This window comes from Pleurodeles waltl, chromosome 6 (assembly GCF_031143425.1).
Source record: "Pleurodeles waltl isolate 20211129_DDA chromosome 6, aPleWal1.hap1.20221129, whole genome shotgun sequence".
Lineage (NCBI taxonomy): Eukaryota > Metazoa > Chordata > Amphibia > Caudata > Salamandridae > Pleurodeles > Pleurodeles waltl.
The window spans coordinates 1,688,346,544-1,688,358,976 of record NC_090445.1 but is presented as its reverse complement, the minus strand read 5'-3'; the positions used below and the strand labels follow the sequence as shown (position 1 = coordinate 1,688,358,976).

Sequence of the window (12,433 nt, the reverse complement as noted above, 5' to 3'; positions counted from 1 at the left end):
CACAAAGACAGTGTGTAACAGGCCCACGCACACTTCCCACAGATGTGTCTTCTTGGCACCCAAAATAATTCAAATTGTTGGCCTGCCTCTGTTTTGTGGAGTTTCCTGTACTTTTATTTACAACATCTGGTCATCTTAGGCACTAAGGACAATTGGAAAAAGAAAAGGGCAGCTGCATGACCCTAAGAGTTATTGCACCACTGCTGACCCGGGTGAAAGTAAAATACAGGAGTGATTTGGGGGGGGGGGGGGGGGGGGGGGGCTTGGAAGTGACTCCAACATCCTCAGTGAGGTCCATTTATAAGCGTCTTCTTTAATTGACCAGTACTATTTTATTGCTGTACTAACAAAACCCATTAGTGATGCATACATCACTGTACCAGATTAGAATGACTGACACATCGAGCACAGACTTTTGTCCTGGAAATGAATTTTGGAATACGATTAAGCTAATCCAGTGCCCTACAACAGTGAAGCAAAACATTCACAACCCCTAACCTGTCAGTAACCTGTGTGGCCTCCAAAGAGATTACATTGGGCCTAAGCGGTTTAAAGTGGAACTACAAACCTCACCGTCACCCAGTGTTAGGGACGTGGGGCCTGGTTTAGAGTTTGGCGGAGGGGTTACTCTGCCACCAAAGTGGCAGATATCCTGTCCGCTGTCCTAGATTCCCATAGGATATAATTGGATCGTAATACGGCAGACGGGATATCCGTCACGTTTGTGATGGATTAACCCCATCGCCACACTCTAAATCAGGTCCCTTTGTCATGCTATCACAAATGTAACTTGACGCCACAGCTGCTTAATTTGAAGCCCCGGTCATACTGTACAGAGAGTTAATCAAGGGCAATAAGCTGATTCGTCAGTATGAATCAGCATGATCTTTGTATGAAGACGTCTTAAAATGTAATTGCTATTTGGCAATGATATGTAAAATCATTTTATAGAAGTGACAGCTCTGCCACAGTTGTTGTCTCTGCTGTCCCTCCAATAGAGTTCCGTTTCATCATTAATAGTGCATAATTGATTCACAACAAACACTTGTTTTGAAAGTACTTTCCTGATGTGCAGGTATCTCGGTCAGTTGTGGAGGCGATCTGTGGGGCTGCGTCTCTGTTTTGCTGGGTGTAGCACACAGCTGCCTGTGGAAGTTCACGTTTGACTCAAAGTAACTTGCGAATATGAAGCATTAAGGCGTTACCTGCCGAATACCGTTCTAGCTGATTTGCGTGGTGTTTACCTGTCCAGTGTTCTTTTCTTAAAATCCTTTTCAGAATTCTCAATTGGTTCTTCAACAAAGTGAAGAATAAGACCGGTTTAAGAAAGGCAGTCACCACACCGACACTGATATAAGCAAAATTAATAAGCTGATGAAGGCGAGTAAATATTTCATGCCTTTCCTACTCGTGACCACAAATTGGTTTCTGCTTATTGTTACTGACAATACAGCTCCTTTTTCCTAGAAACCACACTGGGACATGAATCGGGTTCTCACTTTTTTGATGTACGCCCATTTTTAGCCAATTAACAGTTGCCCGGTACGCCTTTTGACCCTAAAAAAAGTCTTTCTGGGTGCAGTAGTGCCAGGTCAACTTGTGAGCTGCAGGCACTTTCAGTCCAGCCTCTTTTCCTGAGATGTAGGTGTGGAGGACTCCAGCTGCATTCCTACTGAAATGAGTGACATGTCTGTCACTACTTGCCTGTCTGACCCGTCGCACCGCTTGAACAAGGACATACTCCGTTTGGATCCAAAATAGCCCTCACTCTCTGTGATGATCGTGCTAGAGACCTTGGGGTGGATGATCAGCTCTTTCTGGGCTGCTCAGGAGCAAAGGAAGACAGGGCGGTGCAGAAAAGAGCCATCTCTAAGTGGATGTCTCTTGCATTAAAAACTGCTAAGAAGCAGCCACCAGAAGGATTGAGGCCTCATTCCGTTCAAGCCAATGGTTCCTTTAGGGTACTGGCATGCAGAGTGCCTGTCCTGGATATATTTCAGGCTACCACATGGGCATCAGTACACACGTTCATGAAGAACTATAGTGCCTTGATAGTTAGGTCTGTCGAGATGGGCACTTTGCCTGGTTGGTCCTGGAGGACTTTTCAATGTGAGACATTCCATTGACCCATCATCCTGGCAGGCACTGCTTTGGCATCTGTTCACAAGGTGAGGAATCTGTGGCTAGAAGGGTCCATCAGAAGAACAAGTTACTCACCTTCGGCATGGCTTGTTCTGGTGGATACTCTCACCACAGATTCTTCACCGTCCTCCATGTTGTGTGGCACAGGCTTTTTTCCATCTAAAAAGGTCCCAATCTAGAGAGATACTCACTTGTCATACCGGTTTGCTGATGGGCTTTGTGTCGGAGCCACAGACAAGCCTACAAAGGAACCCTACATCAGCACATATATGCAGCTCCAGTAGTCCCTCCAGAGTGGAATGTTGTTGGCATGGAGCTGCATGATGTCACCTATTGAAGTGCAGGAGTACTGCTTGTTTTCTAGATCCAGTCCCACGTCTGGGATATTTTCACAAGGAGGTGATTCTGAGGTTAAATAGAGTGTCCACTAGAAGGAGTGCTAGTCAGTAGCTTGTTCTCTGTGCCCAAAGACAGGCTTCCGGTGCAACTCTTTGTCGCCAAGGGTTGCTGAAGCTCTGTGCTGCCACTGTGGGCATCCTGTGCCCGCTCCCTGGGAGGCAGCGGTGTGAATTGATGGAGCGTGAAAGCAGTCTGCCCACTGCATATGTCCCGCCCGGCTGCTGCACAGGAGCCTGCCTCGAAGAACATATTGGACTTTTTGAGCTGCTCTGTCCACATGGCGACATATGGTCCTGTCCTGTGCTAAGTCATAGACATATGGTGTTAGGAGGGGCTGGGGAGGGTTTGTCTTAAATAAAGAAGTGTTATTCTTATTAACATTAGTGCATGCAAATTCCAATGTCATATTTCTGGACTGACCGTGTTTAATGGTGTCCGCTCTTCCTACCTGGCGCAGTATTGCTGGCAGCTTACACGTGGGATCTAATGATCAGGCATCGGTCTTTGAGGAGTGTTTTTGAGGGGTTTGCATTCATCTCAGCTCTTGTATCCAAAGCGCCTAGACCTTTGTAATGCCTAACCTCGTCTGTCGCTTGTATTCCACCTGTGTCTGTGCTCTTGGGGTGTCTCGCCTGGCTTCCTTTCCACCCTCTGACCACACACACCCCAGCCACACACACACCACACCCCAGCCACACACACCACACCCCCTGCCACAATGACTCTATGATGTCTTCCCTCTTCAGCTCCTCGTCTCCCCGGGCCAGGGAATTGTACAAGGAATTGGGTGTACACAAAGTTAGCTGCACCATAAATGTATGCTTGCACTGGTAAGGACACATGTTTGTAGGGTTAGGAGTGGCAGCTCACTGGGAGGATAATTCAAAACGAAACGTTTTACATTATATTCCTTGCACTGCCGTTTGTTCCAATTTTTTATAACATCATTGCCTGGTGCTGGTTTCCCTACAAAGGTTTGCTTTTGTTCAGATGACAACGATTTTATCTTTAGCTGGCAAGGTTTCCTTTTAGGTTAAGCAAAGTTTCATTATCTGCTACATTGCGGTTGTTTTGTCAAAAACTGGAATTTGCTCGTCCCTCGTGTGAAATAGTTTTAAGTCCCTCTAGAATTAATTCATTCGGTGAACGAAGACGCAATAAAACTCACGACGCAATCAGATACCATAAAACAAAGGAACATTCCAGTTCTCTTATTATTGGTGATGCACAGCTGGGCTAAGAAAGATCTTTTTTCTCCACTGAATGGCCCCTTTGTGTCAACCTATGAGCATATTTTTCTTTTAAGTATTTTGGAATGGAATTGCAAGCTTTCATAGTGGAACCTGCCATTCTGCAGCCACTTATACACTTGAAGACCAATATCCTGGCAGATGGGGAGGGTGAAGGAAACTGTCAATCCTTCAGATCATGTGACCCGCCGCCGCCCAGATTCCCTGTACTGCACTCAAGCGCAGTGCTGCTAGGACCCGCCTCCGTACCAGTCCTGGTCTCCTTCTGATGTCATCTTCTGGCTCCTCACCCAGACTCTGCAGAGGAGCTGCCATCAGTGGGAAGTGATCGGGGCTTCCAGGTACCCATCCCTCGCTTAAGATCACTCATGTTTGGAGTAGAACACCCACCCCCCTCCAATCTGCTAACATCTTTTAATCGAGATACTCTTCTCTGTTAAACTAAGCACCTCACCTTACCTACAGCATCATGCTCATCATTCTCCCACAAATCCATTCTATCAAATCCACCTAGAGCAACACAATTCACCCACATGCCACCACTCACACCACCACTCTCCAAACACTTATTCCTAGTAACTGGTGACTGAACACTCGCCCCAACTCCTCACTGTACTACTTTTGCAGTTATTCACACCTGCATGCCTCTCCCTAACCTGCCACCCACCCAAACCCTCACCAGATCACCACCCGTAGCACCGCTCTCACAGCACAACACGCCACCACTCAGTAAGAGGTTCTACTCTGCGGTCAAGTGCCCTACCACCATGTGAAGCCGCTCATGTCATTCAAACCAGTTTTAAACAAGTGAAGTTTGTTTCACATCTCTCATCATATCATACGACTCATTGACGACGTCCCTCACTGTCAGCGGGCACACACACTATTCACCCAGAACCATTCACATATCCACAGCTACTTACACAGACAGGCACTTACAGAACATTGAAAACTAACCAGCCTACATCATACATACCACAGGTGACTCTCAAGCATGAAAAGCCTCAGATACTCAATAGAATTGCTTCCCATCACTCAATAACCCAACAGCTCCAAACCATCACCAACTCAAAGATTATTAAGGAAAATAAAATGGCTCACCACCCATGCACTTTCTTTCTCTGTATAACACACGCACACGCTTACAAACGCACTATTCGTTAATCAGACATACTTTCACCACTCACCATCCCCACAGCGTCAACTTCTTCTTCAATTTGTTAATTTACCCATTGCACCACTTTAGCTCAAACCAGCTCAGAAAGTTATGAACGAGAACATAAAAAAGGCAAAAGCCCCAGCAGTCGTATAGAAATCACATCTCAACCACAGAAAACCTTCACAGCCGTCCCACCTAACCCTTAGAAACCCCTCTCTGTACAGGTAGCTTAGCAGCGCCGTTGTTCCCAACCTGTGGTCTACGGGTGTCTGCAGTATATCAGGGATGGAATTTACGCCTGTAGCTCCAAAGTCAGCCTTCACCGAGCTCTAAAGCGAGTCACTTTCTCTGCTCGTCCTGTTGGGTTTGTTGACAGTCATTGTTTTCTTGGCTCACTCTGTCCTGCTGGAACTTTGAGCAAACTTTGGCTGTGATTGGATTGGGGGGGGGGGGGTGTACTTCCACTAGACCCGTTGTACCCCTACCACCCCCTCCCCACAAGTACATTGACTCTGTAATACTTTATTATGGGATTTTTCAGACTCCCCCCCCCCCCCCTTCCATCTCTCCCCCACCCCCTTCCCACTGTTGTTTATCATCTACATGCTTATGAACAAACTCAGGACCTCCAGTTGTTCGTCCGTTGTTTGTCTGATGGAGCTCCCTCTCTCAGATCATCATGAATGAGTCTTTCCAAGAGACAATGGTAGATAGGCGAGAACATTGAGGTTCAGCTGCTGGAACCAAGCCAGTTTATCCACCCTTTGCCCAAATATACTTTAGCCAGCATGTTTTTTTTTACAAGGTCAAGAGCTCACCTTAAAACATTTTGGTATGAGGGTTTGAGAATGATCTCGCAGAAATTGGCTGGAGATTAATTGGGATTACACAGCTTTTCAGGATGCATGCCTGTATTCCGTATGAACTGCATCAGCAGTGGTCTGGTCCTTTGTAAACAATAAAATGGTTTGTGCAGCCCATTTTTATATTGTGCTAACTAAATATCACCATGAATGATGGAAAATCTAAAGGGCACTGCAGACCGCGTTGTTTGTCTCAAGCAACCAAAAGCATATTCTTTCATTAAAATTATTGTAAACTGTTCTTTCTTTTTATGAAGTACCTGGCTAATAAACCACCCCCTTGGTGAAAATAAATATTCCATGCTCTTATCCACCCCCACTTGACTCTTAGTGTTGAATTCACTTTTTGGTGTCCGGGGAGAAGAGTATTTTCCCACTCTCCACTGGCGGTCAGTTAGTCTTCTGCTGGAGACCCAACATTCCTTGATTTGCCTCAATCTTTGAACATAAGACTGTGGTGTTATTGTCTCTTGTGATTTGTGTGATGGTGGTAAAACGCAGAGGCAATGTAGGTTTCAGCCTGCATTGCTTAGCTTGTAAGTATGTGCCTCACATTTTGCAAGGACCTTGTTCACCTCATCCTTCAAGAGACATCAGTCTTTCCGGTACCTGACTAGAGCTACCCGTCTTGTGAAAGAGCTTCAGAACCATCCAGTCAGAGTTTTTGGAAAGCCTGACTTGGCTGATCCCCACCGCCTCCCACATCAAATTTGTTTACTGGTTTGGAACCTCATCTCACAAGCCACTCTGGCTGCTGAATTGAATTTGGTACTATATAAATGGCCTTCGCGTTCGAGATGGGCAGTATATTTGGATCAGTGGTTTATCGGGTCCAGTGCTCCCATACTCCAAGTATACATTTACCCAAGTACCGCGTGGGGTGTGGCGGGCTACAAGAGGCGTATTTACGAAGCAGCCATGATGAGACACATCAAGTGGCCAGCAGGCTAGAAGGTTCCATATCGCTGAGAGGTCTGTGCTGAGTTCTGGTAAAGAAGTGTCGGAAGGCGTTAGTTCTTATTAGAGGCACCGATTGCCAAGTGCTGAACCCCATCTCCCCGGGATGCACCGACAGTGGGATTTTAGTCTGATTCTCAGCACCTCTCTCAGAGCTCCACAGTACGCCTCCAGTGATTTGTGAACAGAACCTGCGTACTGGTAGCATGTAAAACTGCTGAATGGAGCTGCGTCTCTGTGGGAGTCATGAATATATTACCATGCTGATAAGTACTGGGCAAGAATTCTCCATTTCTTTTCTTCAGAACTTGGAAAGCTTAATACGTGGGATGATTTAAAGATATTTTTTCCCTTAAAGGTATTAGCCAGTTTCTGAAACGAATTTATGTTGCTGATTAGTATGTCATAATGATGTTTCATTAAGATGCCAGCATAAAATACGGGGACCACAAATTTACAGGCTGCGTTCCAGTTTGTTGTACAAACTCAAAAATAGAATTACATGTTTTCTGAACCACTCTCGTATACCCCTCTCCTCTCTCATAATTCAATATTTGGAGGATGGAAAAGAACAGTCTCTTGTGCTAAAATATTACAGGGTTGTCATCCAAAGTATAAAAGGAAAAGATTCACTTTGGAGTGACTGACTGCCTCGTGTTCTCGTTTTTAGACCTATATCTCGTTTCATTGGCTTTGGGCCGGAGAGCGGTACCCGGGTAGCTGGCTGCAGGGGACCAGTGGGCAGCCTCTTGTATGTCACCTGGTGCTCCTTGTAAGTGTAATACTGGAGACCTGTGGGTTCAGTGACCCTGATGCCTTCCCTGGCAGGCAGGTTAGGTGATCAGAGAGGTGACCTCTTCCTACACTTTTCAGTATCTGTGGACAGGAGAGTGGAAATTTGCAATCGCATATCTCAGTTTAAAACCCACTCTGGTAAATTCTCCTGGGTAAATATATTTCCATCTAACTGCCCCTCTCCAAGACCCCCAAAACTCAATACAAATGTCAGAATGTATTGTTTGAGAGCCAGGGAGGAACTATCTGGACAGTGGCATATTTAACTTATCCCAGATTCTTTGTCCTTTTCTTATTTTACACTTCATATTCCACATCTACTCTGTGGGTTTTTTTAATAGTGTTTTTGTCCTTTTAGCCCTGTGCAGATTGACATCCGGCCCCCTATCTTCCCCCAAGATACAATGAGAGTAATGTTAGGGCCTGGACAGTGCCTCGAGCTACATATGTCTCATCAGGGGAATGTGATCATGTGCGTAAGGAGCAGGGCAGGCCGCGGTGCCAGGAAACTCGCCTCACTTGTGGTGCTGGTCAATCCCTTGGTACTGTGGAGGTCCATGTCACACATGGGCCTGGTGGAACATGCTTCCAGAGGTGCTCCAATCTCGTGATGATAAAACATTTATGAGATTTCGGTCATGTATGTGCTTGTGTTGTGTAACTGCATAAAGCGCTATGAGTTGCCTTGTTGTTACTACAGGGCGCTCAGGATAGAACTTAGAGTTTCTGCACGAGAGTGGGTCCTTTAAAGCCATCCCTTTATCTCAGCCTTTTTGAGCCACCCATCTGGGTCCCCTGCCCAACCTGTGCTTCAGGGCCCTTTGGTAAACCCTGACCCCAGTTGGTGAGGTTTCCAGTCGGACAGTCTTACTTCCTTTCCAACCACAGAAATGTATGTGGTGTTTGATAGTGGGTACCCTGATTCTTCAAAGAAAGAAACTATAATACCACTTTAACATTTTACTAATTCGTTTTTGGTGATTAGTTATTCATAGAGTTACAGGTTTAAAACAAAGATAAGTGAGAGCCTGCTTCGGCCGGCATGGTCAGTGTCTTCTGTGTAGCCTCAGTCTAGGGCTCCCGAGCATTTACACACTTTCTGATGTGGGAGTGTTTTTTTTTCTTGAATCCCTATTCTTTTGTTGAGTTCTTGAAACCATAAGGTGCAACACTGATTGTGTTTATGTGTATGCAAATATGGTAGTGTCAAGTAAAGCATAGCAGGGCCTAGAGTTCATGTAAATCTCATGCAGGTCTCTTGTAACAATACAGGGAGAGCTTCACAGAGGGTGTTTGAGGTGTTACACCCCCCTAATAAATATGTTTTGATTAATAGCTGGTTACAGGTACTTTCAGTCGGGTATTGTGAGATATCAGTTGGATTTCACCAGGAATTTTTACATACAGACAACATGGCACACACTCTCCATCTTTGTTTTTAGAGTTCTCAAAGATATTGGTTATTTTACAAAATATTGTTTTGTTTTTTTTCTCTCTTAGTACTCCTGCCAACCCGCACTCCTCTCCCTTTCCACTGTCCATAGGCTCACCTGATGCACCCTGCTTGTCGTATAGTACAGTGGTTCCCAACCTGTGGTCCGGGGACCCCGGGGGGTCTTCGAGGCCTCCTCCAGGGGTCCGCTGCTGCTTAGAAAATTAAATAATATTAACAGGGTAGGTCCCCCAGCTTTCACTAATGAGCCAATGAGAGGGTCCCCAGACTCCAATAATGATTCAGTGGGGGTCCCCGATTCCAGTAATGATAAAGTGGGTTCCAATGAAGTCAAAAGGTTGAGAACCACTTATAGTGTATTTTAACATTATATACCAGGTTGATTCTGGGAAAATCTGAGGCTCACCTCCCCAATCTTACTGCCCAAGCTGCGCCCCTGATTCCACATCCCTGTTCATGCATCTCTGATCTTGTGAGCAGATGCCAAAGGCAGTCTTCGGAAGCTAGGCAGCCTGCGTTGAGAAGGTTTCGCCAGCCACCCAGGTGACACTTGACCAAACTGAAGTGAGATGAGAAGCTTGGCCAGCACTTGGCTGCTGGCTGTCCTTCTGCAGGCGGATGGTTCATCCATCTCGCCCTCTGAGTTCTGTTTGTTGGAAGCCCGCAAGTGGACACTTCTCACCGCCTCTCCTTCTCGTTACAGGCCACTCCATATTTAAACTTACCTATCTCAGCAATCACGACTACAAGCACCAGTACTTCGAGTCCGACTCGGCCACGGTCAACGAGATCGTGCTGAAGGTGAGTGAGCCAGCCTGGCAACCATATCTCTGGGTTTGGGGTCACTTTGTTGGTGGTTTAATCATTGTTTTCCATGATGTTTACAGTGCTTGTTTTTGTCTTCATAATGGAATATGGCGCTTTCGTAGCACGCGACATTGAAGTGAGGTAGACAGTCTTTAGTGGCTCTGTACCTGGAACCCAGGTTGTAGTTTACTTGCTCCTTCCAGACCCCACTTCCTGTAACCTCAGCAGGTCACTACAAGAGCTCTGTTTTTTTTTTTTTTTTTTTTTTTTTTTTTTTTTTTTTTCTCTCTCTCTCTCTCTCTCTCTCTCTCTCTCTCTCTCTCTCTTATATGTATGTTTGTCTCAACAGGTAAAACCACTGAATTTTGCTTGTTACCTTTATGAATGTGCACAGGACATAACTCGGTCGTCTGCCAGGCTGTTCGCCAGTTAACTGTTTTTGTGCACCTGTGCCTTTGACAAGTATGTGTTTCGTGCATGGCGGTCGGCCGTGAGTTATGTCGTTTGTAGCACGAAGTATCGTGCACATCCGTCCGCAGAGTTAAAAGCTATAGCCAAATAAAATAAAAAAACACCTTTTCAATAGAAACTGTCTTCATCGTAGTTACACCGGGGATATCACACCCCTGGTGCTTCCCACATTAAGAAGTGGAGCATATAAGCGCCAAGTAGGTGGCCCAGAAATATCGGTAGGGATGTAAGCAAACAAAAAGGAAGATGTCTGATTGACAAAAATAGTTCACGTAGACTTTCAGCTGGGACTTAAGTAACAAATTGTAACGTGAAAGTGGAACGTAAAAAGGTGAGACGTAAAATGGAAAGAGAATCGAATATTCTCTCCATGTACAGCAGCTGTAGTCCTACTCTCTCTCTCGTTATTGTCAGTGCAGATACCTTTGACCTTCCTGTGAGTGGCGCACCACCGGGCTTCACGCTTCCTGGCTTCACAGTCCCTGGCTTCACGCTGCTTCTTTTCATGGTTTGATTGGTGCCAGGAGTCTAACCGTGAGCTCCTGACACTACCATTGGTGGACTTTGTTGGGGCTCACCAGTGACTGTTACAACAGCTCCTATCAAGAGGATGGTGGTACACTGCGCCCCGTTCAGTGAGTGATGTCACCAGAGTCCTCATCTGGTTAACGATCATAACAACGGCGCGGTCTGAAATCTAAACTTCAGACAAACTAAGCAACTTCTAACAAAGGGACATTCTAGACTAGATCATGTAACTGATGGGCACTTTGGAATCCAGAAGCCAACATGGCAATATTAAAAATTCTGCAGTCTGTTTTGGTGATGTTAGACTGAGTAAATAAACTGTTTGTTTTTCCTGGATGGCTCCTCTGATGGGTTGAGGTGTATCTAGCCACAGCTTACCTAGATAGCAACAACTTGAGTTGCTTACATGGTGTCTCCACATCTTACCGAGGATAGGGACAACTTGAGTCATTTACATGCTGACTCCACAGCTTACCAAGATAGCAACAACTTGAGTAACATGGTGACTTCACAGCTTACCAAGGTAGCAACAACTTGATTCGCTCACATGGTGACTCCACACCTTACCGAGGATAGCAACAACTTGAGTCGTTTACATGCTGACTCCACAGCTTACCAAGATATCAACAACTTGAGTAACATGGTGACTCCACAGTTTACCGAGGATAGCAACGACTTGAGTGGCTTACAGGGTGACTCCACAGCTTACCAAGGTAGCAACAACTTGAGTAACATGGTGACTCCACAGCTTACCAAGCTAGCAACAACTTGAGTCGCTTACAGGGTGACTCCACAGCTTACCAAGCTAGCAACAACTTGAGTCGCTTACAGGGTGACTCCACAGCTTACCAAGATAGCAACAACTTGAGTAACATGGTGACTCCACAGCTTACCAAGGTAGCAACAACTTGAGTCGCTTACATGGTGACTCCACAGCTTACCAAGATGGCAACAACTTGAGTAACATGGTGACCCCACAGCTTACCAAGGATAGCAACAACTTGAGTCGTTTACATGCTGACTCCACAGCTTACCAAGATATCAACAAATTGAGTAACATGGTGGCTCCACAGCTTACCAAGAGAGCAACAACTTGAGTAACATGGTGACTCCACAGCTTACCAAGGATAGCAACAACTTGAGTCGCTCACATGGTGACTCCACAGCTTACCAAAGTAGCAACAACTTGAGTCACTCACATGGGGACTCCACAGCTTACTGAGGATAGGAACAACGTGAGTCGCTCACATGCTGACTTCACAGTTTACAAACATAGCAACAACTTGAGTCACTTACATGGTGACTCCACAGCTTACAAACATAGCAACAAGTTGAGTCACCTACATGGTGTCTCCACATGTTGTCAAGGATAGCAACAACTTGAGTCCCTTACATGGTGACTCCATAGCTTACCAACATAGCAACAACTTGAGTCACTTACATGGTGACTCCACAGCTTACCAACATAGCAACAACTTGAATCTTGTACATGCTGACTGTACAATTTACCGAGATAGCAACAACTTGAATCTTGTACATACTGACTGTACAATTTACCGAGATAGCAACAACTTGAATCTTGTACATGCTGACTGTACAATTTACCGAT

The 12,433-nt window shown here is 45.6% G+C and overlaps 1 protein-coding gene across 3 annotated transcripts in view; it reads left to right on the top strand.

Annotated features, from left to right (window-relative positions):
* Positions 1-12,433, top strand: part of MAPKAP1 (MAPK associated protein 1) — a 541,270-nt gene that overhangs the window by 513,041 nt on the left and 15,796 nt on the right. For all 3 annotated transcript variants that reach the window (XM_069241765.1, XM_069241766.1, XM_069241763.1), the window contains one exon: positions 9,722-9,819. In XM_069241765.1, the coding sequence (XP_069097866.1) occupies positions 9,722-9,819 (98 nt within the window). The remainder of the gene's footprint in view (positions 1-9,721; positions 9,820-12,433) is intronic.